Genomic DNA, 26,405 nt, shown 5'->3' with positions numbered 1-26,405 from the left:
ATCAGCGCTCTGAGAGCTGATGCATGTTGGGTCAGAATCACCGATTTAGCTTTCTCTCAGGGAGACTTGGCCAAGCCGACGACTACGGTCAAACATACCACCAGTGACTGCATGAACTCCTCGTAAAAGATAGACTGATGTTGGAGCACCCATTGTTGCTCGGTTTACCGATATCCGATGGCAATTTGGCGCAGCAGTCAGCACGATAGCTGCTTTGGAGCTTGTCACGATGCAAAATTTACTAGGGTCGAGCCTTGAACACGCCAGTACCTAGTGGTTCCACGCCTCTGACTAGCGGTCAGCTTTGCAGGATTACTCGTAGGGTGGAGTACCTTAGTGCTGCAACCTTGAGACTCTGGATCACTGGCTTAGCGGTGAAAATCCTGATGGAGCTGAAGGAGCGTGGGATGCATTGCAGGCGATCCCAGCAGTTTCGGAAAGGAAATTAAGGTAAGTCTTAGAGCGGTATTATAAACCCGAAGCTAAGATCGGTTCTCGGTATCTTACCATTCAATCAGCTCTAAAATTAAGCTTCATTATCAACTTATGCAATCCTTTTCACACCAAAGGACTGTTTCTTACCAACTCCGCTGCCGCTGCTAAGCATTCCCTTTTCATGCACTCTTCTGACATCTAACCTTTGCACTCGCGTTTGACTGTTCTCGTTGTTCATCTTTTCGTCCTTTGGTTTGTCCACGATACCAGCATGCCGGCAAGGGCCAGCAGGATGTTGGTTGGTCACATCAATCTATTCGTGCATCCGAATCGGCTTTCAAGTCATCCAGGCGCCCTCTGCAGCAGTGATTGGATAAAAGAGTATTCCTAGACCACCCTACTAGCGTGTTGCAACGGGAGCCTAGGAATACTTGCGCGCTTCTCTTCTTTTTACCTTTGGTTTGATCTTATGCAGGGTCTCGGAGGAGCAATGACGAGCGAGATGTCCTCTTCTGCTCAACATACTCACTTCATTCTCCATCCCCACCTATTCCGGTGAACATTCACACCCAATTCTGCCGCCAAGATGAGCGAGACACTCAAATTCCTGTACCGCCAGTTCTTCCTCACTCCCCCCAAAGCCAACGTGGAGAAAAGCAATCTACGCGGCCAAACCGGCATCGTCACCGGCTCCAATATCGGTCTCGGTTTCGAAGCTTCCCGCCAACTCCTCGAACTTGGCCTGAGCCACCTGATCCTCGCAGTCCGGAGCAAGGAAAAGGGTAACAATGCCCGCATCGAACTCGCCCGCGAGGCTCCTGGGGCCAAGATCGAAGTCTGGGACCTCAACATGAGCAACTATGAGAGTATCAGCCAATTCACACAGAGGTGCGCTACGCTTCCGAGACTTGATTTTGCCATTTTGAACGCCGGAATCTTCAAACCGGAGCTGGAAATCAACAAGGTGACCGGCCACGAAGAAGTCGTGCAAGTCAACTATCTCTCGACTGCTCTCCTCGCTATCCAACTCCTCCCCGTCATGGACAAGAAAAATAGCACCCGCTCCAGGCCTGGCACCATCACCATCGTCGGTTCCGAAACCGCCGAATGGGCCATGTTCAAAGAGCAAAAGCAAGACCCCATCTTCCCTGCCTTCAACAATCCCAAGTACTTCGACATGCAAGATCGATACTACACCTCCAAGCTGTTGCAAGAGATCCTCCTGATCGAAATGTGCCGTACCCTTCCGAGTTCCAGGGGAATTGTCAACGTCGTCAACCCGGGCTTTTGCTACGGTTCAGGACTGCACGCAGAGGTTACGACGCGATACCGAGCTCTTGGTATCGTCTTTACGGCAATCAAGCGTATGATCGGCCGATCGACGTCCGTTGGGGCGCGGACCCTTGTGGATGCGGCAGTTGCGCAGGGACCGGCGTCTCATGGGCAGTATCTCAGCGATTGTGCTCGTTACCAGTAAATCTCCACACCTTACTGATCAGAGACATTGCTGATTTGATGACTCAGCTTTCCCCCACAGCTCTCGGGACAGAAAGGGGACGCCTTGTCAAAGAGGGTGTGGAATGAGACTTTGAAAGAACTCTCATTTGCCAATGTCGAGGGTATCCTAGGTAGCATGAAGGAGAAGGAGATGACGGGGAAGAGCAAGGGAGACTACCTGAGATGAGGCCATGCGCACAGGTTGGTTTCCACTTGGCGAAAAGGGTCATTATATCTCAAGTACTTGCCATGCCAATACACAGCCAACCATGTCTTTTGCTTTCCGCTGCCTTTCTTGTGATTGCCGTGCTTCCAAACTTGATTTACCTTCTCCAACCAGCGAATTCGAACGACACTCGAGCAGAACATCACGTGAGTATTCCAAAGTCCTATCCATATCAACCGCAGCTTCCGGGCGCACAAACGAGCTCAGAAAACCGGAGCAAAAAAATGCTCAAAGATCTCCACTCCGACGCATCCCCGTCCATGATCCCCCATTCTCACCCAAAATGCACCTCCTTCACTCCCATCATCAACTCCCAACCCAATGCGCCATCCCCAATCCCGCCAAGCCTAAGTAATCCCAATCACGTATGCCACATCACGACGCCATACACCAAACTTCGCTCACCCTCATCCATCCACACGCAAACTCCCCGTCCGCTCAGAGGCCCACCGCAACACATCTCCGCTTCCCCCCTTTCCAACCGCGATCGCGACAGCCGGACAAAAACCGTCCAGACCATACGGACGAATCTACAAACACCACCTATCATTCCTTCCCCCCTCACCCACCCCCCCCATCTCCAGCACCCCACCCCCTCCCCTCCCCCAATCCCCACTCCCTCCCCCCCATCACCCATCCCAAACCCCCCTACCGCTAAACCCCCACACGAGCCCCAAATACAACACCGCCACGCACCTCGGCCCCGCCAGCCGCGCGTGCAGCAGGTAAGCGGCCGCGAAGAGGAGGACGGAAAAGGCCAGGGCGTGGGCGAGGAGGAGGGCGCGGTGGGTTGGGGTTGGGGCTCCTCGTCCCCCCGCCTCTTTCTCTGCCGCTGCGGTTTCTTGTCCGACAACGGTGGAATTTGCGCGGGGTCGGGGGTCGGTGTGTTGGATCCGGGGGTGGTGGGAGGCGGCGAGGGCGAAGCGGACGGTTTTGGGTTTGAGCGTTTTGGCGACGATGGGGGTGTTTTTGTTGGGCATCGTCGTCGTCGTGGGTTGTCGGTGGCGGAGTCGATGATGCGCATACGTATACGTATACGTGGGGATACTGTAGTAACACTTTGACAAAACCTACCACACGAGACCGTACAATTCTCGCTCGCGTTACCTTACCCATTCGCCACAGCTGTCTGTCCGAAGTATCATGAGTCATTCGATTGATCGATCGCGGCGGTGTAAATTGACACCCCCCCCCCAACCCTTCCCAGATTTCCAAAATGACCCTGTGCAAAAATGACCGCGGACGTTTCGAAGTAGGTACCTAGGATGTTACGTCTGACATGCGCGTGTCAAGTGGAACGATGCAGGAGGGTGACTACGCTCTCGCTAATGCATCTGACGTGCACACTTTTGGCTCTGACATGCCCCGCATTTTTTGGCCCCGGGCTGACCGCATCTCTGCTCCTGCCGGAAACGTTGCATGCGTTATCTTGCAGGCGGCGGACGCGACTGGAAAATGACTGATATTTTGGCAAGCGATGCGGTCGGAACTGTTGGGATGGCAGCGGCCATGCTACAGGATTCGGCACCGCCCTCCCATCTTACGCCCGTTAATCCCACATCAAGGTCTTTCTCGACACGGTGACACGTGGGGCCACGACTCCTGCCCATGTGGCGTTACAATTAACAGGCTTCACTTCCTTACGCGGTCACTACAATGGTCACGTGATATTCATCTTTTCAGATTTGTAAAGGAAGACATTTTCAGCCGGTGCTAACAGCACAATAAATATCATTAGAATGGTAAGATACACGCCAATAAATGTTTCCGTATCTCAGTACCTGGATCAAAGCGCGTGTAATACTGAATAGCTGGATCCTTGCAAGTGTTTTAATGCGCTCGTGGGGAATCTCTGGATTGTCCATGCTCAAGCCATTCTGCGCTTGCCGTGGATGTGTTCATTGGGATCACTCGCCTGGGCAAATATCGAGCAGATTTGTCAATCGTAAGAGAAGATGGTGTCGTCCTGCCAGCCCACTAAAACCTAAAGCTCAGTCGTAATGCCTGGTTGAATCTTCTCGAGCTTCTCCGAGATCTCGGCCCAGACTTTCTTTTGTGTGGATATACCTTCGGGGCTGGTGACGAACTTTGATTGGCCGTTACTGTAGAGCAATTAGCCTTTTGCATCCCAAGTGACTCTCTACATGTATAGTTACTTAGGAATCTTGCTGCCGCTGATAAACACCCCATGTGACTCAGGTCCTACAGTCGTTGCATGGACAAGTGTCCGGCTACCTTCCTCAGCTGACCACGCCATAGCAGCTCTCATGACTTTCATTGCGTTGCCGGTGCTGCCTGTCAGACTACGCGTTAAGTCCGTGTAGCAGAGCCCAGGATTAACGGTGTTGATGATGACATAAGGTTTGGCGTTGGCAGTCTTCTCTGCCATCGATCGGACCGCGAAAAGAGACATGAGCTTGGTGACTTGATACCTGCGTTGTGAACCCATAAATTAGCCCACATAAATTGTCCAACGACAGCAACCGAGCAAGGGGACATTCTTACCGATCTGACATGCGAGCCTTTTTCGGATCGTTGCAGGCCGCGAGAATTCGGGGTTCCTTTCGCTCAGGAAATTTGGTGTAGGCATGTACACCCGAGCCAACAATGCTGATGATAGGTGTAGTACCCCGGTTGTTTGCGGCGGACGTACGTAGCGCTGGCAGTACGAGTAATGCGAGAAGCACGGTGCTGATGACATTGACCGTAACCTGACTCTCGTTGTCCTCGAAGAGTTCGAACTTCTCGGTAGTGATTCCCGCATTCAAGACCACAGCATCAACGCGGTCCAACGTTGCGACTTTGGCGGCGAATTGTTTGCACGAGGCATAGTTGGAGTAGTCGAGCGGCCAGACATCAATGACATTGGTAGCAACCTTGGAATCCCGCTCGATTTCTGCTTTGGCGGCTTCGCCTTTTGAAGTAGATCGCACGGCGATGATGACTTTTGCGGCATGTAGCTTCACAAAATGCTTGACAGCCTCCTTTCCAAGACCGACATTGGCACCGGTGACGATAATGGTCTTGCCTGAGAAGTCGGCGGTGGGGACCGGAGGCCTGGTGAAGAATTGGTTGTGAAGTTCATCGAGAAGGGGCCCCATGGCGAGAAGGTGTTGAGAGACGGGCAAGGAGATTAGTGTGATTTGCTTTGGATTCTATGTGGTGATCAATATGTGAGGCCAGTGGTGAAGTGAATACACTTACATGGTAGATAACACTCTCATTGAAAGGCAATGAATAATATGATGGAGAGGTGGTTGTCAGTATGTCAAGTAAAGGAGGTAGGAGTAAAAAGGATGTGAGAGTGAGAATGAGAATGAGTGCAGCTTGAGAAACAAGAGCAAAAAAGGTGGGTTGATAGCCTTGGCAAAGCGGCAGCTTGCGAGAAGTGCAAGTTGAAAGAAGCCAATGACAATGTTGACAGAAGTCCCTGCATGGGAAGCTACGGCCGGACATTACCCCGACTTGTAGCCGTATCATGCATTCCGCGTAATCTTTAGACATCTGTAGAGAGTACTGACTTTGATATGGAGAGGATTATATTTTAATTTGAGGCCCATCATCATCATCATCATCATCAGAAGAAGAAGAAGAAGAACTTACGTGGTGGATTTCTGTTGTTGTACTTGGGATGGCCCTACCTTACCGTTAGGAAGCCTTATCCTTAAGGTACTCTAGATTGTGGTGTCGTAACATCTGTCGCGCTAAACAAGCGTTTCTCATAATCATCTGTATCAATACAGGGTCTGTTTGAAAACTTTTATCCGAAGCTCGGCTGGAAGAACATCGCCTCTACGAGTAGAGGTCAATGCACAAAAGCACCTGCGCGCGTAGTCTACGAGCATCGCCGAGAAGACCAGGAGAAGCTCCGAGTCACATGCTCATCCACGCGACACTGCATCGTCTAAGCACTCTGGCCCAATTGGTTCATGGAATCATGAACTCGACGTACAAATGATCTCTGTAGCCAATCAACATTTTTACCTACACCCAAGCATGCTCGCCTCTCATACAAGTCTTTGCAGCCGTTTCTATCGTAATAATTCTTTTCCGCCATCAAGCTTTATCCCGGCAGGCACTCCAGTCTCTCTTCACCGCCTGGGCTTTCTGCTCCAGCAAAAACACGAGCTTTCCCCACGCCGCTACCTGAGAATTGTCCTGGTATACTTGTTGCAGCGTCATCTTCGCCACCATCTCCTTGAATCCTGCAACAAGTGACTCTACCTTCCTGATCTGCATCCACCACACCTCCCTCTTTAGATTGCATTCGTCCTCTCCTTCGATCTCATATATACCAACGCTGAATTTTGGTGACCGGATTGGGGTCATCGCACCTGTCATGATGAGTGACGGGGCATTTTGATCGTTGTCGCGTCCTGCTTGAGCGCCGTTGCGCTCGAAGAAGGAGATGATGCGGGCGATAAGCATGCTGATGGTCAAGATGGACGTGTAATCTTTGCCGGGACAGGTACAAGCTAGGACGCCAGTGCAGAGTTTAATCGCTTTCTGGAACTGTACAAGCTCGACATCGAATGTGGAACATTCGTTGTCGAGAAGCAGTACCGGCAGTAAGGAGAGCTGCGTGATAATAATCTCGTTGCAACGGCAGGTGTCTACCATTGAGGAGCTATCATTTTGGAGGTTCGACGTGCTGCAGGAAACGCACTGGGTGTTCGATTGCGTGTAGGAGGGAGGTTGTTCGGCTATGCTGTCGTCGCGGCTACAGGATCCGAGCTCTGCATCGGAGGCGTTGTCAAAAAGACCGGGTCCGTGGTGTTGGACACTCGACATGTGACCTTCATCTCTTCCGAACATGAATTGGTAATGATCATAATTGGCGGGCGACCCTTGCGACGTTGCGGATTGGTTGGGCATGAAAAGATTGTTGTCAAATGTCCAATCTTTCTGCAATTGCTGCCCGTTGAGTAAGTCGGAAGAATCCGCGCTAGACGGTGGGAACAATTGGAGAAATTCTCTCGGATCTATGGTGCTCGAGGAGCTTGAAGGTGTCTCGATACCCGTCGTCGAGGTAGGCGTTGCCGGCGGCCTGGCAACGGTGGCGTTCTTGCCACCTCCTTCTGCCTTGGTGGACCCCTCTCCGCTATGCTTGCCGGATCTCTTCGATACGCCATAGACGCAGCGGCGGTTCTGTCCCTTCAAACATCGAGCACAACTCGGTCTCGTCTGGGAGCAGCGAACTTTTGCTTCGTTGCAGGAGTCACACGATGCCCGGTACTTTGGTACTTTTTCTCCCACGTTATTTTGCATGCGAGAAGCGTCCGCCATGGTCCAGACGGTATGTATCTCCCACCTGAACTCCGTCGTACTGAGGGCCAGAGAAAGCCAAGTCTACATTGGGTCGCAAGGTCAACCAAGCTGCGGGAAATTGATCAATCCGTGCATGAGTGATAGGCATCATGTATAACGCCACCCTTTCATTTCTGCCTTCGGGTACGTTTCGTATTCAAGTACGGGTGGTCGATCATTCGCTTTGTTTACCATTTACAGAGCAGGGTAAGCAACTAGACTCCTAGTGGATAAGGGTTCATGCCTAGTGAGCATGTTCGCTTATCCGTATAGCTGGATCGAGAGAGCTGACATCCATGATCCTGAAGTGATGCCACCGACGATGGCCTTGAAGGAAGCGTGCGGAATCACCAGGCTACAAAACGCGTACGGCGTTGTTGACCAACATTAGCCGGCCGTTTACTATTAATTAGCGGGAGGGCGGACGGCCGGTATCAGATCCCCCACGCTAAATAAGCAATGCTTGGGGTGGTACGAGTAAGGTAGTGCAAGCTCCGGAGGTCCCCGAGGTCCTTAAGGTAATAATACGTAAAAACTAAAAATACAGCGAAAGTCAATTAGTGAGCTAAAGATCAATAACCCTGCATAAGGCCATGCCCTGCATAATAATATTAATGTAGTCTCCGGGGGCTGGGTGACCCTGAACTTGCTTCTCTGATTCGTCCAAGTCGAACTGTCACCCTCTCCGACTGCAACCCTGACCATCTCAGCCCGCCTTACTACTCCTGCGTCGATCAAATCTTCATACAAATCCAATAATTCCTGTGATTGCAGGCCTGCAGTAGCTCTCTCTCTGATGCTGCCTATAGATTAGTCTGTTCCTGATCGACCGATGTAACATATTTGGGGTAAAAGGGTGACTCCCAGTGCCGAGGGTAGTGTGCTCCAGGCTAAAATGAGAGGTGCCGATCCACCCTCACCCAAGAAGACCTTTTGGCTTCGGTTCTGGGAATACGGATACGGCTTCCAGGGCTGAGATGTTGCTGCCTGGCCCAGCAAATCTGATACAGGACATTCGCGAAAAACAGGCTCGCCCAGCCCTAAGAGCAAGTACTAAGCAATCGTCGTCGTTGCCTACGCTGCCGCTGCGGTGACTTCGGAAACTCATTGCTGACGTCTAGATAGATGGTCCAAATGTATCTTCTCTCAATGTTTGTCTAGGTATGATCATGTCTTATTCAGAGGTGTATCAGTAGCCAGTCCACTCTTGCTCCTTCAGACCAGCCCGACCTTCGGCGTACAATGTTTCCACTCAAGTTTACTCCCTTCCTCAGCAGCCTCACTGCTGCATCCACCCTGAACCAAACATCCATAGGCACCATGCGTTCACTTCTCACAAGTCCAAACTCCACGGCACATCAGCATTCCTGATATACGGCGCCCAATCAACCTCCTTCCCTTTCTCTCCCTCCACCTCCAACTCAATCCTCCCGTTCCCCAAGAAAGTCCACATGTTCGCATCCCTCCGCTTGATCCGATAGTCCTCCCACCGCGGCGTCCGCAGCGTCTTGAGCAAATGCATCATGCTGCCGCACCACAGCTGGATGCGCCCGTTGGGTTTGTTGTCTTTGTACCAAGAGCGGCAGTCCTCGGCCCAGACGGATTTGGCGTTGTGCCAAGTGTAGCTGTGCAGGAGGTACTGAGTCGTGGGCGATTGACAGACTTCGAGTGAGTGCAGGTTTTCTTCCGCGATCTTAACGCAGCATTGCATGGCGTATTCAACCTGGACTTCGTGCTGCGGAGGTGTCAGTGGTTCGTTGTTGATGATTGGAGGCTTTTGGGTTATTTTGAAGTGGATATCGTGGGAGACCTACTGATACTAGTACGCAACCTTGGCCCCAGTTGCCGGTTGGACCGCCGACGGTAAAATAGTTGGGGAACTTGGGACTTGCTACGCTGAGGTAGATATTGGGGTACTGCCTCGGTGTCAGAATGTTCTGCAGGTTCGATTTACCATTCCATCAAGGTCGACGTACTTCAGCCCACTCTTCCTGCAACACTACGCCGTCGACGCCAACCATCTTGCTGTATGATAGATCAGTAGTCACCCACAAATTCACATTGAGGAAAGAGCACTACTAACAAGTGTGGAGCGAACGCAACGTTAAAGCCAGTGGCACAAGCAATGATGTCGAATTCAAAGTCTTTACCGTCGGCAGTCACCAAACCGTTCTCTGTGAACCTCACTATTTCGTCGGATATGACAGACACATCTAGAGGAGCTCAGTAATGAAAAATGAACCATGAGGACGATGATAGCTTACGGTCTTTTGTCAGTGCTTCAAGGTATCCTTCACCAGGCTAGATTGATAGAGCTGTCAGCTCAGTAGAGCAGGAAATCTAAAGGCAGTTTGCCTACCGTCATCCTTCGGCAGCCAGGCGACCATTTTGGAATGAATTTTTCCTTCAAATCCTCATGACCGGGACCGATGCGAGCACGTATCATCTCAGCCATACCTTTCTTCGCCATAACGTTGAGATCACTTCCGCGGAGAAAGACCGAAAATCCCTTCTGCAGGGCACCGTCAACCTCCTTCCGATACTTGAGGAACGCTTCCGGGTCCGTGCGCATCTTCTCTTTTTCTTCTTCGGTGTACTGATGCTTTCCGGCTGCCGCGGGCTTCGAGGTCTGTTCGGAGTCTGGGGGCAGGATCTTGACGTCCTGAGAGCCCATTTGGGGCGCAATCCATGTTGAGTTTCGCGCAAATACAGTAAGGGACTCACAACCTGAGTGGCCCAGATATTAGTAGAAGGCTAGGCTAGACTCCCAGTACCGCGACCAATTCTCTTACCTTCAGCTAGCTGCGGTACCACTTGGACCGAACTCGAGCCGCTGCCAATTACAGCCACACGCTTTCCTTTCCAGTCGATGTTGGAAGACCAGTTGGCAGTGTGAGCGAGAGTTCCCTTGTATGTTTCGATTCCTTCTATGACGGGCCCTAGGAAAAGGTAAGCATTACTCTTGGCTACAAGAATCTGCTGAAACAACTCTATTCTTACACTTCCACTTGTTAATGGGTCCGGAACCATTGATCAGGACATTACACCAGTCGGTGAACTTCTCGCCACCCTTTTCCAGCTCCACCTTCCCTTGAGAGTTTATCAGTCTTTGCTCCAAATATTATTTCGGCGACCACAATCACATACACTCTCCTTTGTCTTCATGCCATACAGCCGACAAAACCTTTGTGTCGAATTTCATATAAGGTTGCAATTCATATTTCTCATAGAATTTCTGAAAATACGCCTGGATTTCACTTCCAAAAGCATAGAAGCCGCTCCATTCTGGATTTGGCTCGAATGTGAGTGTGTACGAGTGACTGGGTACGTCGCAGGCGCATCCTGGGTATCTGGCGGATATTGTGAGTCAAAGTCGTATCCATTTGATGCCGCGGCGGGCTGCTATTGAGTGGTGATCGGATGAAGCTATTTACCTATTCTCCCACCATGTCCCTCCAATAGTCGGATTTCTAGAGATACATTCAGCGCGAATTCGAGACGCAGGAAGCGTCATGAAGAAACGTAAGTAGCCTACTTCTCGTAACAGACCAGCTCATAATCTTTGAGATACTTCTTCGCTTTGTACGCTGTCAAAAGACCAGATACGCCAGCACCAACGTGAATGATTTTGACATGGTTTTGCTCCGAGTGGAACTGTTCGCGAACTTCATAGTCGGGAGGAATGCGGGTAAGCATGATGGCTCGTCGTCTTCGATTTCTTGCTTGATTCTGGATGCCAATTCTACAATGTGTATGCCAAACAATAAACGCAGAAATTATACAGAGGTATAGCGCAGAGAGTTCCTAAGTTGCTGAACAGTATTCTTGAGTCGCCAGCGAAAGGATCATCAGACCCAGGAAACGCGATAGGAGGAATGTTCACCCGACTGCATGAACCTAATGCTAGATGCTGTCATGTCATCCGCAATGCATAGCCGGGCTTCCAACAAGGAAAAAATAAGAAATAAGTGAAAAATTGGATAGCAGTGCAGCAAAGGCAGTGCGTGAAACGATCTGACTTGCATTGCACACTATGGAGTGGCCAACCAGAAGAATCGCCAGCTGCCTGTGCCTAAGATCGACACACTGAAACGCGTCGACATGTCTCGGAGAGTATTGTCGTGTCTGGCTGTCTAACTTTTGATTTGATCGTTGGTAGCAGGGCTAATGCTGTCAGGGTCAGACATCTACCTCAACCTTCATCCTAGCGGCTCTAGCGCGGCCAATGCTAGGGTTGTCAGATTCTGACTCTAGTGCGGCTGAGGATGCATGCAGTGCCAAGGGAAACCGTCACACTAGGGTCTCCACTGCTCGCATGGTCGGCGGCGGGTGGGCCAAAGCTTTCTTTGGTGCCGATGGAGGGTCTGACGCGCAGGACTGCCCAGCGCGCAAGGCTATCAATTGAGATTGGTATGGAACGGAGATGGAGGAACACAGTTCCGCCGGAAAATGCTATTCCTTCTTTGCCTCCATAGTGAGATAGCAGTCGAAAGGTACCGACAGGAGCGTCAACCCTTTCAAGAATCATAGTACGGATATCGATCCACCACCGGTTATCTTTCCAGACAGCAAGGGACATCATCACCTACGCCAACATCTCGAGCGATTCTTCAAAAATGGCGACGGGAGCGATCGATACCATCACAAAGGGCTACCCAGCCCCTGGTCTTCGAAATACCGAACGCTTCATCACTGCCCACGGCGCCGACGGCAAGGGCTACTTTCAAACCTCGGATCATGGAGACCATCACCGTGTCATGGGCGAGAAGCAAGCGGTTATGAACATCTTGTATTCGACTCAAGACACTCCAGTCGATTTGAACGACGATGTCGACATCAAGTTTGCGAAGGAGAACGAGGTACGCAGTCCTTGACCTTCCACCTTCCCCATCATTATCTCTCAGTTTTCCTGGCCCTGTCCCATCCATCCACGACCCGATGACCCCCTCTAACATTGTCCCGTCACCTCCACAGCCAGGCCTCAACATCCCCAACGGCTCCGTCGTCCGGATGATGGACTTCGGCCCCGGGCTCGAATCCATCCCCCACGGCGTCATCACCATAGACTACGGCGTCGTCCTGGAAGGGGAGTTCAGACTGACCCTGGATTCCGGGGAGTCGAGGATCCTGAGACGCGGGGACGTGCTCGTTCAGCGGGCCACGTCGCACAAGTGGGAGAATATCTCCGGTGGCGGCACCGAGTGCGGGCGTATGTTGTTTGTGCTGCTGGGGTGTAAGGATGTGGTGGTCGGGGGGAAGAAGATCGATGCGGATCTCGGGGCGTTGGAGAAGGAGTATGCGAGGGAGGAGAAGGCGGTGGGTGTGAACGGGGGTTCTGAGAAGTCGTTGCAGCCGAACGGACACTCCGCGGTGAATGGAGATTCCGCGGTGAACGGCGACTCTGCTCCTAACGGTGCCGGCAAGACATCTGGAGTAGGCTTTGAAGAGGTAAGTTCTCGGATGCACAAAGATACCATTCGTGCATCAAGCTAATCTCAACATCCACTCTCAGACATCACGAGCAGTAAACGGCAACACCGCGAACGGAAACGCAGCTCCCAACATCGCCAATTCCCTCTCGACCAAAACAACATCACTCTGGACCATGACGTCCCGCTGGCTCCCGTCCCGCAGCGCCGATCTCGACTACTGGTGGCAGCTCACGGGTCCGCACATGGCCAGCCTCTTCTCCGAAGCCGGCTACAGCCTCCACGAATCCTACGAAGCCATGGTCTTCTACTACCACGTCATCGTGCCCCGCCTCGGCCCCCGCCTGCCCCCCGGCGGGACCCCGAAGTGGAAATCCCTCCTCACGGTCGACGGCACCCCGATCGAATACAGCTGGAAGTGGAACACCAAGGACGGCGCGCCGGACGTGCGCTACACGATGGAGCCCATCGGGCCCTTCGCCGGCACGATCCTCGACCCCCTGAACCAGGAATCGACAAAGGAGCTGCTCTACCAACTCGGCCAAGTGATGCCGAGCCTGGACCTGAAATGGTTCCGCCACTTCGCCGACGTCTTCTTCTCCCCCGACAAGGAAGCCTACGCCACGCAGACCGAAGGCCAGCTCGTCTCGACCATGTCCCTGGCCTTCGAATTCCTCAAACAAGGCCTCTCCGTCAAGGCGTACTTCGGGCCCAAGAAGATCGGCCAGATGAACGGCCCGCCCCCCATGGACGTCTGGGCCGGCGCGATCAAGGGCGCCGCGCCCGAGAGCGCCACCATGGACGGCGTGGTGCGGTTCTGCCGGACGGACCCGGAAGGCGCGCTGCTGCAGCCCTTCATGCTGGCGATCGACTGCGTCGAGCCGACCAAGTCGCGCCTGAAGCTGTACGTGCAGACGCCGCACACGTCCTTCGACAGCGTGCGGCGCATCATGACCATGGGCGGGCAGATCCGGGGCGTCGACCGCGGGCTCGCGGAGCTCGAGGAGCTGATCCAACTCGTGCTGGACCTGCCGCCGGACTTCCCGTCCGGGTCGCCCCTCCCGGCCACGCAGGGCTACTCGGTGAACCATTTCGAAGAAGATCAGCACCTCGTGGAGGGGTACATGTATTACTTCGACATCGCGCCGGGGTCGCCGCTGCCGGACATCAAATTCTACCTCCCGACGCGGCGGTACGGGAAGGATGATCGGAGTATAGCGAGGGGATTGACGAAGTGGATGGAGGATCGGGGGAGGGGGCGGTTCAAGGAGGGGTACATGCGCGTGCTGGAGGGGTTGGCGGGCCATCGGACGTTGGAGGAGAGGGTGGGGTTGCAGACGTATGTCAGTTGCTGCTTTCAGAAGGGGACGTTGAGTATGACTACGTATATGAGTCCCGAGGTCTTTGATCCGCAGCGGGTGGGGAAGTAGAGACGGGGGGGACGTGAGGTGGATGCGGAGAGCGTGTGAAGGAGTAGCTTGCCGTGAGGTGTTTCGCTTCGTTTGAGGACAAGATCGCTCGGACGCTCTGGGGAGCTGGTCGAGGGGCGCAAGCTGTAGGTTAGCTTTCAGTACGACATCGTCTAAGGCGTGATGTACTTACTTTAGATGAGACGTGAGTAGAAGGCGCTTCGGATAATTATCACATCGTATTGACTAGCAACGGATCGCTATAGCATCATTGACAAAGGCATAGGCAATAACGACAGGGCTCTTCCTCGACACCCTCCCGCAGAGCCAGCGGTCTTGCAACGGGTCACATTTTCATCTACCCGAATGATACTTGCTAAGATTCCTAGATTTCCAATATTATTGTCAATCCATCTGCGATTGAAATTCGTCCGGATCTGTCCCATGATTCCAACCCTCTCTACGCTGCGCGACGAGCACCCCACTTTCGCGCCCACAATATGAAAACGCGTTCACAAATGGATGTGTCTGGGTTGTTCTTTGCACGGAATGTGCGCCACTGAATGCTGAATAGCTCCACCAACTTCTGGCATTCATTTCCACTTCGGCAAAGTCGGGCAACTTCAACTGTTCAGATGAAGCAGCAGTCTTGGCTTGGGCTATGAACCCAAGCCGTCCATTTTTGGAAGGAATGGAGCCAAGTCCGTCTTCGACAGAGTCTCGATGGGCATTCTTCTGCAGCCGATGTGAGGAGTCTACTCTCGTCAGACAGCATTTCGCACTGTGTACACAGGGCATTCCTCCTACGATTGCTGCTCGCTGTCAACGCCGCTGCTTGGTCCAAACCTTGACGAATTCATCCTTGTCCTTGAGGCCAAGGCCTACTCTTTTCACCCTCCCCAATCTCGCCAATGCCTCAGCGACCTTGTCCAAAACTCGCTTTTCCGCTGCGTTCATACTCTCGGCGTCTTCCGAATTGAGCAATGTATCCGAACTGCTCGCTCTGTCGTCATACAGCATCTCTCTTTCGGTTTGACTGGTCGAGTTTCTAGTCGCTGGCGACTGGGAAGTGTTGTGGACACTTTCAGCAATCCTCACGCGTATGCAATGAGTTGGTTTACTCAAGAGGTTCCAAACAAACGAGACGTATGAGCCCGGGACAGGCGTCGTGATGTCTCCTGCAGTGTATCGAAGGCTTATCGGGAAGATCTTGGCTTCAGGAGGTGCCGTGAGAAGTGATGGGCTGAATGGGAGGATGCCTCGCCCATTGGTCGTCGTGCACTCAGGGTAGACCACGATAGCTTGGCCTGGGTACTGCTGTATGAGGGTCTGCAGATCTGTAAGTTTTTCATTCTTCGGCGGTTCAAGTCCTGGATATTGGAAGGCGCGAAACATGGCATGGAACAATGAAATGCGATGCACAAGACGGGTTGATGGGTATGAGGCCGTAAAGACAGGATCGAAGATGGCGGCGAGGTACAGAGAGTCAAGCGGGGAGGTATAGGAACAGGCAATAATGGAGCCTGGTTGCGGCAGTCGTGCCTCGTGGTGTTTGGCGAGAGAGCTGGGGCCACATGATCAGCGATGTATCCAGAATATCTGATGTAGAGCACGCACCCCTTCTTGACACCGTCAATTTGAAGATCGATCCACCAGACTCCCGGTGCACCAAGTATGAGCCACAACGACGCTTTCTTCCCCAAAGAGCCAATCGGCAGCCATTGTAGCACGAAGAAGTAACTCAAGGTAGCCGTGAAAAGTATTGGCAGCCGGATAAGGAGTAAGAAGAGGTGGAAGGGCAGATAGATCCCGGAGGATTGTGTAGGTATGGGGAAGAATGGTGCAATCCCCGAGCCTGGACAGTTTGAGTACATGAATCCCAATAGTTTGACTGTGAGGTACCTCGATCTCTGAACTGCGAGTATTTCTCCATGTTTCCGCGTGAAGGTCTGCGAAAAGGCTCACGGCACAGCAATGTCAGAAGCAATGTATGAATGATCTATTAAGCAGGCCATTTATATGCGCAGAAGTCAAAGAGAGGGGTAACAAAGTATTTGTCCAGAGTGGTGACATTGGTGAAGATCGAGAATGCGCCTTTCAGCCAATCATCGGTAGATTGATAGATTCTGCGGCTAATCTTCCGCTAGCTCGAATATATCCTAGCGGCAAATTCGCCGTTGCTCTGTTTACATTTACACCTTTTCTGTCATCGTCTGTCATCCTCGAGGCCTTTCACTTGTGATCGTGGTATTCCGCGACTCAAACATACCGGGAATGTCCTCATTCAGCCACTCACTGCTCTAAGCTATTAGGCACAATTTGCTGCAATGGATAACCACAATGAGAGCTCGGTAGGCTTTTAGGCCCTTTCAGCTACCCCGGGGCATAGCTAATGGAAATGGTAGTTTACCTCGCATTTGCGACCTCCTAGTAGAGTCGTGTCCCCTGGCAGGCTATTCGAGATGTCCGCCTCAGCAACGAATGCTCGCACAATTGCTATGCCACCGCCGCCGAACATGAATATCCTCAAGCGAAAGACGTTAGCTGAACGCGCCGGAGAGCCTACGGGAAGACCTGCGCCTGCCCCTCCAAGTTCTCGCCCGGTCAATGCCCATGTCAGGGCAACATCGATTGCTGGCATTCCTCGAGACTCCTCGCTCTCATCTTCCGTGTCATCGCGCCAAACGTCGGGAGCAGCAATGCGGAATTCTTCAAACAGCTCTTACTCAAGCAGTGTCGGTACCCGCCCGCCATCTGCACAATTCTACAGGCCACAATCCGCCATGGCGGCACACTCCCGAATACAGAAACCCGTCTCTACTGTCGGTCGGCCAGCTACATCGCTAGAAGTACATGAGGAAGAGCCTGGAATAGCCCGGGCACTTAGCAACAGAAAGGGTAGGATCCCACTTTTCTCATACCCAAACCCCCCGGAGTACCCTGATACGTTGCAATCCCCCAAACTTAGAGGACGTTCAATGCGCGGTTCCTCATTGACCTCATTGAACACTAAGTTCAACACGCTTTCTTTGAAATGTGGCCCGACACAGTCTGCTCCCATAGTAGATGTGGAAGTCCTTGCCACCCCATCCCACATCCCAAAACTTGTTCCCCAAGTTGCGTTGCCTGCAGAGACCCCAAGTCCTAGCAAATCCCCCAAGAAAACCCCTAGGACTCTACCACCTCTACCACTTTATTTGAACCGCACATCTAACGAAGTCATAGCATGGGACCACGATAGTCGCCTCGAAGAAGTCGAGAATATGTGCTCGCAGTTCAAGGAGAAGATGGATGGTGCGACAACGGAGAGCAAGAGCTTGAAGGAGATCATAGGGGTGTACAAGATCAGAAGTGGGTCATGCTCAAGCATTCTCGTCTCAATGCCACCCAAGTCTAACGACTTTAGTCACGGAGTTGGAATCTATCAGAACTTCATTAAGCACGAGCAACACCGCTCTTCAGACTGATCTTGATGCCATCAAAGCTCGAGTTGCGGAAACTTCAGAGGCCTTGGATGATGCGAAGAGGTACGACTCTACGGCCCTACCTTTTCGACAATAGAGTTGGTAGTAGATGGCTAAAACCAAAGCAGGTACCAAAACATTCGACTTGATGACATGCAGAGGCAACACAATCGCGACCTTGATGATGTACGACACAATGCTGAGACGGAGCGACGGTCGTTAGTCAGAGATCATACAGAGAAGCTGGAAGACGTTCGACGGACCTTAGAGAATGCATTAGAAGAGGAGAAGATCAGTCATCAAAGAGAAGTGCAAGTACTCAGCACCGAAGGCGCGTCAACTGAGCGGGAAAAGGAGAAGGAATTGGAGAATCAAAGAAGCGCCTTCATTGCTCTTGAAAAGGAACTCGACGTTTTGAAGACCGATGTTGCTCATGGACGAGAGGTCAACGAACAATTGCGTGCGAAGCTTGCCGAGTCAGCGACCAGGGAAACAGAACTTGAGACATCAGTCCGGAGACTAGAGGGTCATATCCATTTCCTGGAATCGGATAACAAAAGCCAATCGCAAGCTTTTGCGGATTTGGAGATGAGGATGCAGAACGCCATTCAAACCGCTGCAGAGGCTATGGACAAATTGAGAACTGAAGAGACTTTGCGAAGGAAATTACACAACCAGGTGCAGGAGTTGAAAGGTAACATCAGGGTCTTCTGCCGCGTCAGGCCTCCCCTCGAATCAGATCCAATCGATGCAACTTCACGAATTGCATATCCGGACGATCAGACGGATTCGAAAGAGGTTGAGGTGATAGGCGCCGAGGAGAAGAGCAGCCTCGGAACCATTACGACCAAGAAGCATCCGTTTGCTTTTGACCGAGTTTTTGGGCCCAAGTCACGAAATCAGGACGTTTTTGGTGAGATCAGCCAGCTCGTGCAAAGTGCGTTGGATGGCTACAACGTGTGCATCTTCTGCTATGGTCAGACTGGCTCGGGAAAGACCTTCACAATGTCAGCAAGCGATGGCATGATCCCTCTTGCCGTCAACCAGATCTATGAGACTGCCAAATCGCTAGAGGAGAAGGGCTGGCAATACAAGATGGAAGGATCTTTCATCGAAGTCTATAACGAGGAGCTTAACGACCTTCTCGGCAAAGCCAACGACATGGACAAGAAGAAGCATGAGATCAAGCACGATATGGCGAAAGGCAAGACAACCATCACCAACATTACAACAGTCGAGCTGGACGCTCCTTCGAAGGTTGATGACATTCTGGAGCGCGCATCGAGCAATCGGTCTGTAGCATCCACCAAGGCTAATGAAAGATCGTCGCGCAGTCACTCGGTCTTCATCCTGAAGCTTATTGGCGAGAACAGCATCACAGGCGAAAAAAGTGAAGGCACGCTGAATCTTGTCGATCTAGCTGGTAGCGAGCGATTGAATCACAGCGGTGCTGTTGGTGAGCGATTGAAGGAGACACAGAACATCAACAAGAGCTTGAGCTGTCTGGGCGACGTCATCGGTGCCCTGGGTCAGGGCAAGGAGGGAGGACACGTGCCCTACAGGAACAGCAAGGTACGCAATTGGTTCTGGAACCAAGGCTTCCTTGAATTCTTCAGATGTATTGACAACTCATCTAGCTCACGTATCTGCTACAAACCTCTCTTGGTGGTAATTCGAAGACCTTGATGTTTGTCATGATCAGTCCGCTTCAGGCCCATCTCAGCGAGACTTTGACAAGCCTAAAATTTGCAACAAAAGTAAGCTCCCTACGCGTACCCTCCTTCAAAGCACATCGTTGACGTAGTATACCTCAGGTCCACAACACGCATATTGGGACAGCGAAGAAACAGACGAAGACGCGGGACGCTTGATTAGAACCTGCAGCATGACTGCCTTTATCTTACTTCGTTTACGACTTTCAGGGTTTGGCTTCCACCATCTTATCGGGTTGGTCGGGCGTATTCAGCGGCATTGTCTCAAGACTCCTCGACCGAGGCCAGGGAACCCCTCAATGTACATCTTTGAGTTATGTCAATCACTGTATCTCTGAGTACAGTGCGCTTTCTCTGTGTTGTCTTCGGTATTTTGCGAGCGTGCAAGTGCAGATTCCTAAGCTGTCCTCTGGAAGAGCTCACCATTGTTATCATACGACTCATGAACTTGTCTACAGCAGCTGCACCTCCTTAGATCCTTTCGCTCCATCCGAAGGATCACTTGTTGATGCTGAAACTACGCCCTAGTACTAAGCCAGACTGGGAGTTTCAGCTCCGAGCTAAAAGTCCAAGCTCGAACGTTGCGTCCAACGTCACGCCAACCAGCCCCAACTCCGTTCCTGTCCACCTTAGTGCAGCGCTCCTTCGACCATGAGTGCAGCTGAGGCTCTCCGTCTTGGCCATCACCACCTCATCCCGTCATGACCAGCGGCTTTTCCTTGCGCTCACCTGCTCACACGACTCCAGCCCCAAGAATGCCCCAAACAATCGCTCCAGCAATTGCCCACGCGACCTCGATACCTACCAACCCCTCTTATACAATAGCTATAGCTCTCCCACAAGATATACCCTACCTCACCACAATCCAGTGGGCCGCTCTGACCTCAAACCCTTTGATCAAAACCCTCTACCCGCATGGCCCAACTCCCGCCCTCACAGCCTTCACACGGAACTCCTATACAAAAGCCCTGCAATTTCCCTCTGTCCGTATAATCAAAGCTACGGATACCAGTAGAGGCGAGATTGTGGCGTTTGCGAAATGGATCAAGTATCCCGAAGAGATACCAGAACCTCTGGAAGGCGAAGGGGGTAGGATCCAAAGTGTAGGACAAGCGGGCGCGGGAGGGTGGAGCAAGGGAAATATTCCAAGTGAGAAACCTGATGATGTGGATAAGAGAGCGCTGGGTGACTGGAATGGGGTCATAACACAGATGAGGAGAGGGATTATGAAGAATAGACGGCACACATGTCGCGCGAAGCCGGATCCGTGCAATTTGGAGTGCTACTTTGGGAGCATTGCGCCTGCCCTATGGGGTGAGCCATCTCACGAAGCAGAAAACGCGATCAGTTACAAGGAAGCTAATCAATGGCAAACGCACAGTGCTCGATATCCTCCACACGCATCCTTCCCACCAAGGCCGAGGCGCCGGCGCCCAATTGGTAAAATGGGGCACCGACCTCGCCGACAAAGAGGGCTTACAATGCTACCTCGAGTCTTCCCCAACCGGGTATCCGCTCTTCAAGAAATGTGACTTCGAAGACGTCACTGAGATGGAGATTGAGCTCAACAAATACAAAATTGACGGCTACGGACAATACAAATACAAGCACATAGTTATGATACGACCTCCCAACGTCCCGCCAAAGGTTCCGCCGAAGGATCTGGTTATTGAAAAACACCCTATTGGATATTGGGATTTTGGACTGCCTACCACAGCGGAGAGTTCGGAGAATGATAATGATAGTAGTAGGGACGAGGGTTCTGGCGCATTATCGGAGAAGAACAGACATTATGGCATCGTGGGTGCTGTGGGAGGGACGAGTCAGGAACCGTTCAGGCCGACGAGCCATTTTGGGATTTTGGATACGGTCAGTGAGGGTGGGGAGGGCGTGAGTCGGCATACGAGTCATCTCATGTCTGGGAATGCTGGGGAGGAACCTTCGAGGCCGGTCTCGTTGATATAGGAAAGCGAATGCCGTTGCTGTGGCCATGTCCTATGGATAAGTCTCCTTGCTATGAGGACGATCCGAGATCAAGGAGCGCTCCATTGCTGAGATGGGCAGACCACACAGGAAAAAGCCATAGGCCAGCAGATAGGCCCATCTACTTAGAGCGGAGGGCTCCGCCAGAGTCGCTGAAAGCTACTTCGGCTCTTGTTGTCGCCAGAGCAAGTCGAGGCTACTGGCTCGATTTGGGTTGAACGGTAGCTAGGTGAGCCAACAGAAGGCACCCCTCATGACTCGGACTGCAGACAACATCCTTTATCGCTTGTCATGGCTCAGCCGGAGATAAAAGCCGTCCAATAGGAAGCTTGAGCAAGGCGCCGACTGCAACTCGTTGGCTAGGCTGCTTGACTTCATGGGTGCAGCGACCGGCAGGAATAGTGCCGACATGCAGCGATCCGTACGAGCCGTGCTGCGAACAGTGCAGGACTGGGTCTGTAAGCTTCCGGCAATTCCCAACAGCCTCAATAAATCGAAGGGACATTTTTCATGTCCACAACACCAGAGTCTCTGCCAATTTTCGAATTCCATTGCCACGACAGAATACACATGTTCCAGCTTAGTTTCGGAAGCGCATCTCCAAGCTCAGACTTCTTGGATTTTCGTAGCCTCCGTATCGCTATGTCACCCCAAGAGTATCTGCCAAGAATCGTCCTCCTGAAAACACCCTCAACCCATCCGCACCCACAACCCCACAATCTCGCACCATACCCATCGCTGCCAAATCCAATTTGAGGTTTCCTCACGGTGGTCCACCGACCATAGACGGCGCAGCAAGCTGTTTCCCAGCCGGCACCCCTCCCACAGCCCGGTAACAAGTGACGCTTCCTTTCTGGCCTTCAGGCTGGACAGGCCGCCTCGATCGAATTTACGTATGTTGCTTTTAGACCGTGTTTGCTACTATGATCTAGGACGCTTTAGATGAACGATACCTTCGTTCTAGCAACGATGCGTCTGATTTCCTAGCTCGTCACCGCAGTCGTGGATTATTGGCAGGTGGTGGTGAGTTTCCTTCGTTTGGAGCCATCAGTGGCATGGTGGCTGTGTCTGGTGATTGGTGGGAGCGAGGATGGGGGGTCCAGCTGCTTGTTGGTAATCGGTTTGTGTGCAAGCTGGAGAGGAACTGGGGGTGTTTGGAGAGCCGACGTTGTGTCATCATTGCTTTAGGCGCCTGCGATTAATAGAGAGTAGAGTAGGAGGCTTAGGGGTTGGAAGGAATACATTAGGTATGGACACGATAAGTATAACATTGTTTTAGCATGATAGTAGATATTGGGCTGGCTTGGGGGCAGAAGATCCTTTGTTTGTTTTTTCGCGTCAACCTTTACTCAAGAAAAGGAAGAAAAAGAAAAGTACACCACCACTTAAGTCGATGGCTCAAGTCGCAGGCTCAGTCCACGGGCTTAACATAGGATAAATTATGGCTATACCCTCAGTAGTGCATATGAGACATGGAGGAGAAAATAAAGGAAGCTTTTGGCTGATCAGCCCCAGAGACCACATGCTCCACATAGGTTTTCAATATTCAGGAAGAAAACGTGTCTCATAGCCATCCTTTACGCTTTCCAAGCACGGATGAACAATCGAATTGAAGCACAGGCGAATCAGACAGCATATAACTGCGCTGATATCTACCTGCTCACGTTCGGCGTCTATCCCATATCTTACCCAAATAAATGACAAAACGTCCTTCAGCATCGAGAAGGAAGTAAGCGCAGCAGCATACCCAATCCTGTCTGATCTGTGACATATTGGTTGTTCTTCTTTAAGAGAGCAACGCTTCTTTGTCATGATGCGGACTAATCGGCTGAAACTCTCACTATTTGACCAGCCTGTGTCTCAAAAGATGCTTTTCCCACTTTCTTGAGTATTATAACGCTTCGACGGATTTCATAGTGATGTGTCAATGGACGTATTTAAGAACAGTGTACCGCGATGTGTTCTCCGAAATCCGTTCGTCACGATTGTCTTTTTGGACCCCTCACTATCAGTGATGTGTTGACGTTTTGGGTAGAGCATTGACTCTAACTGATCCAGAACAATAGCCATTAGAGTCAATGAAAATTTTGAAATATTGCTTGTATCAGGCTCGCACATACTCGCACTGCCGTAGTTTCTGTTGAGCTGCACCGGAAGGTAGACAGTTGTACAGCATGAGCGGCCATCAGTCGCAAATACACAGGCCGTGGAGAGACCATTTTAGTCGTCCAGGTAGCCAATTGGCTGCTGCAAGACTGAAGCAAGTCAATGCAGGGCTCATCGAAAATCCAGCGTTAATGCAGACTCTGCATTTATGAACATCGCAGTCTCTTAACGTTTGCGCCCGCGCGACACGGAAACAGTCAGCCATGGCCTGCTCTTGGAGAAGAAATGTGGAGGGAGAAGGCCATGATTGACTGGATGGCTACTGTTAGACTCATGTACGATGTCCATAGCTTGCGAATTGCTGTGGCCTGTGAAGAGTCAACGAATGGCGCAGCAGAGGCTGTGTGCTAGACTCGCATGCATCATGCATGCACCGCCTAAGTTGAGCTGTCTTGATCGGCGTTGAAACAGCCGTACATTCAGGGTCCTGTGGTTTAAGAGTCTTGTATTCTCAGGTGGAGCTGCATCAGTAAAATGAGCAAAGATGACTGAGACGGCGAGGAAGAAGAAACCTGCAGTGCCAGCGAGAAAGCCGAAACGGACAGGACGGAAACAGCTCGCCAAGACATCCCCACCAACGACATCCACATCTCTGGTGCCTCCGAGCAACCCACCGTTGCCGTTACGGACACGATCAGAACCCCACCTTGACCAACCTCCTCGATATTCCCTTCTCTTCCCTCCGGAGCAGACAAATCTGCCCCAACGACCCCGTCAACCCTTCCACACACCTTCGCATACCTCTCCCACAGCCTTGAGAACCCCACCCCCACAACCAGCGACAGGCGATCGCTTCCAGGCTGCCTCATTGAATGCGGTTCAATTCAGACCAGCTAACAATTCAGAGCGCCCCGTCAACAATACCTTTATCCAGCAGCATCAGCCAAGTCCGGAGGCTGTAGCCCATGAAGCTCTGTGTGATCTCATCTCCACCAAGTTTGATGCTGTGATAACCTCGATTGATGGCGAGCGATTTGGTGGAGATGAGCAAGAGCTAGTAATCGAGGATGATTCGCAGTCCGGTATCAGAGGAGGATGGGGATATGGAAGTCGACAAGTGTCTCGGGGCGCCAACACAGCCATATCTACAGCAGTCGCTGGTACAAACTACTTCGCCAAGGCCAACCTATACGCAAATTCAAGGCTGCCACCGAATCTGCCTCCACTGCAACTGTAAGGCCTCCCACTCTGCTAGGCTCATGTCGCTAGTCTGGCTGCTGACGGCGAGATCCTAGCTACCTACCGTTCTACCCTCTGCTATGCCTCGCAGCCCAGTACTCACAACGAGCCTACAACAAGCCAACAGGGAACGAGAGGGAAGCTTTCGTCAACGCTGATTGGCGGATGGGCACTAAAGCCATGGTCATCAAATCTATGCCAATCGATGATATGAACTGTGTGGTATTTGCCATACGCGGAAGCCAGACCTTCATGGATTGGGCCGTAAATCTAAATTCGTCACCAGTGTCACCCAATGAATTTCTGGTAACACCATACGCACGTGTTCCAAAGTTGCAAAGCTTACAATTTTAAAGGATGATCCCGGCAACCTCTGCCACTCAGGCTTTCTATCGGTAGCTCGCAAGATGATCAAGCCGGTAGCTGCCCGTCTTCGATCTCTACTGGCGGAGAATCCTGCCCGCAGTACCTGCTCCCTACTCATGACAGGTCACTCCGCAGGCGGAGCAGTGGCAAGTCTACTCTACGCCCATATGCTCGCGGAGCAAGTAAAATCAGAGCTCAATACATTGGCTGGCTGTGCGTTCTCGTTCTTGTGCCCCACCAAATGGTGGCCCATGCAGACTATGGCTTACGATTTCATAGGCTTCAAGCGCATCCATTGCCTCACTTTCGGCACGCCGCCAATTTCGCTCCTCCCACTTACGAAGCCTCCTACCTTCCGCTACAAGAAGTCCCTCTTCATGTCATTTATAAATGAAGGCGACCCAGTTCCTCGAGCAGATAAAGCCTACGTTCGCTCTCTGCTCAACCTGTATGCCTCACCTGCCCCAGGCACCAAGTGCATCGCATCTCTACCTGCCCTGAAGCCTTGCAAGCGGAAGGCGAAGCCCACGAAGGCAACAGAGCAGCGAAATAACGCTCTAAGCGCACTTACCACACCCGTCCAAGCTCCGGTGTGGAAGGTGCCAGCTGGCGCGCTGTCGAATGCTGGCCGTTTGGTCGTGCTAAGAGAGAACAGGAATTCTACCGCTGGAGTGGATGATGATGTCAAAGCAGAGATCACTTGTGATCAAGAGTTGAGGGGTGTGATTTTTGGAGATCCCGTAATGCATATGATGAAGGTTTATGCGAGAAGGGTGGAGATCCTGGCGACCAAAGCTGTCACGGCTAAGATATGGGGCTGAGTACCCACGAATGAAGCAGACTACTAAACTATTTGGCGTCGACGGTGTTGACAGGGAGCCATGCAAAATTATGAAATTGCGAGTATAATCCGAATCAATATTTTACGACTTCCGCGAAGGATGATGTGTTCACGATTCAAATTCGACAGGATTCTTGTCGGGTTGACGCTGGTTGAAGAAGTAACAGCCGGGGTGTGGTACCGCCGTTATTCGAGCGCTGGATGGGACACTGTACTGGAGTCGGGAGGGAAGCCTTTGATAATCTTTCTTTCTTTCTTTCTTCTACTTATTCAATAAAACAAACTTACCAAACTGGGCCAGTACCTGTGTTGCTCCCACCATGGACTTCAAAACATCCATCGGACCTAGCATCGAGATAACATCCACCCTTTATTTGGACAACGTGACGGG

The 26,405-nt window shown here is 51.8% G+C and overlaps 9 protein-coding genes across 9 annotated transcripts; 5 read left to right on the top strand and 4 right to left on the bottom strand.

Moving 5' to 3' along the window:
- Positions 1-1,021: 1,021 nt before the first annotated feature.
- Positions 1,022-2,119, top strand: HO133_010320 (uncharacterized protein; the record flags this gene model as incomplete). The annotated part of the gene is made up of 2 exons (XM_037301174.1): positions 1,022-1,908; positions 1,960-2,119. The coding sequence occupies 2 exons, from the start codon at positions 1,022-1,024 to the stop codon at positions 2,117-2,119; spliced, it is 1,047 nt and encodes a 348-aa protein (XP_037153991.1).
- A 2,023-nt stretch (positions 2,120-4,142) lies between these two features.
- Positions 4,143-5,259, bottom strand: HO133_010319 (uncharacterized protein; the record flags this gene model as incomplete). The annotated part of the gene is made up of 3 exons (XM_037301173.1): positions 4,143-4,260; positions 4,315-4,590; positions 4,664-5,259. 3 exons carry the CDS (start codon positions 5,257-5,259, stop codon positions 4,143-4,145), a joined length of 990 nt encoding a protein of 329 aa, XP_037153990.1.
- Positions 5,260-6,214: 955 nt separating this feature from the next.
- On the bottom strand, positions 6,215-7,444 carry HO133_010318 (uncharacterized protein; the record flags this gene model as incomplete). The annotated part of the gene is made up of 2 exons (XM_037301172.1): positions 6,215-7,312; positions 7,415-7,444. 2 exons carry the CDS (start codon positions 7,442-7,444, stop codon positions 6,215-6,217), a joined length of 1,128 nt encoding a protein of 375 aa, XP_037153989.1.
- A 1,354-nt stretch (positions 7,445-8,798) lies between these two features.
- On the bottom strand, positions 8,799-11,161 carry HO133_010317 (uncharacterized protein; the record flags this gene model as incomplete). The annotated part of the gene is made up of 10 exons (XM_037301171.1): positions 8,799-9,275; positions 9,442-9,490; positions 9,549-9,678; positions 9,730-9,766; positions 9,825-10,192; positions 10,258-10,404; positions 10,466-10,555; positions 10,613-10,815; positions 10,900-10,935; positions 11,001-11,161. 10 exons carry the CDS (start codon positions 11,159-11,161, stop codon positions 8,799-8,801), a joined length of 1,698 nt encoding a protein of 565 aa, XP_037153988.1.
- A 920-nt stretch (positions 11,162-12,081) lies between these two features.
- Positions 12,082-14,324, top strand: HO133_010316 (uncharacterized protein; the record flags this gene model as incomplete). The annotated part of the gene is made up of 3 exons (XM_037301170.1): positions 12,082-12,324; positions 12,440-12,913; positions 12,978-14,324. 3 exons carry the CDS (start codon positions 12,082-12,084, stop codon positions 14,322-14,324), a joined length of 2,064 nt encoding a protein of 687 aa, XP_037153987.1.
- An 801-nt stretch (positions 14,325-15,125) lies between these two features.
- HO133_010315 (uncharacterized protein) lies at positions 15,126-16,236 on the bottom strand (the record flags this gene model as incomplete). Its single annotated transcript, XM_037301169.1, has 3 exons — positions 15,126-15,867; positions 15,921-16,158; positions 16,206-16,236. The coding sequence occupies 3 exons, from the start codon at positions 16,234-16,236 to the stop codon at positions 15,126-15,128; spliced, it is 1,011 nt and encodes a 336-aa protein (XP_037153986.1).
- A 394-nt stretch (positions 16,237-16,630) lies between these two features.
- On the top strand, positions 16,631-19,638 carry HO133_010314 (uncharacterized protein; the record flags this gene model as incomplete). The annotated part of the gene is made up of 7 exons (XM_037301168.1): positions 16,631-16,654; positions 16,709-17,201; positions 17,529-17,654; positions 17,710-17,830; positions 17,896-19,339; positions 19,405-19,524; positions 19,582-19,638. The coding sequence occupies 7 exons, from the start codon at positions 16,631-16,633 to the stop codon at positions 19,636-19,638; spliced, it is 2,385 nt and encodes a 794-aa protein (XP_037153985.1).
- A 542-nt stretch (positions 19,639-20,180) lies between these two features.
- On the top strand, positions 20,181-21,444 carry HO133_010313 (uncharacterized protein; the record flags this gene model as incomplete). Its single annotated transcript, XM_037301167.1, has 2 exons — positions 20,181-20,793; positions 20,861-21,444. The coding sequence occupies 2 exons, from the start codon at positions 20,181-20,183 to the stop codon at positions 21,442-21,444; spliced, it is 1,197 nt and encodes a 398-aa protein (XP_037153984.1).
- Positions 21,445-24,112: 2,668 nt separating this feature from the next.
- HO133_010312 (uncharacterized protein) lies at positions 24,113-25,994 on the top strand (the record flags this gene model as incomplete). Its single annotated transcript, XM_037301166.1, has 4 exons — positions 24,113-24,801; positions 24,864-25,113; positions 25,164-25,386; positions 25,453-25,994. 4 exons carry the CDS (start codon positions 24,113-24,115, stop codon positions 25,992-25,994), a joined length of 1,704 nt encoding a protein of 567 aa, XP_037153983.1.
- Positions 25,995-26,405: the final 411 nt, after the last annotated feature.

The sequence above is a fragment of the Letharia lupina genome (genome assembly GCF_014066315.1).
Source record: "Letharia lupina isolate WasteWater1 chromosome Unknown contig_8, whole genome shotgun sequence".
Lineage (NCBI taxonomy): Eukaryota > Fungi > Ascomycota > Lecanoromycetes > Lecanorales > Parmeliaceae > Letharia > Letharia lupina.
Note: the sequence above shows the minus strand (reverse complement) of the source record. Positions and strands in the feature narration are given on the sequence as shown.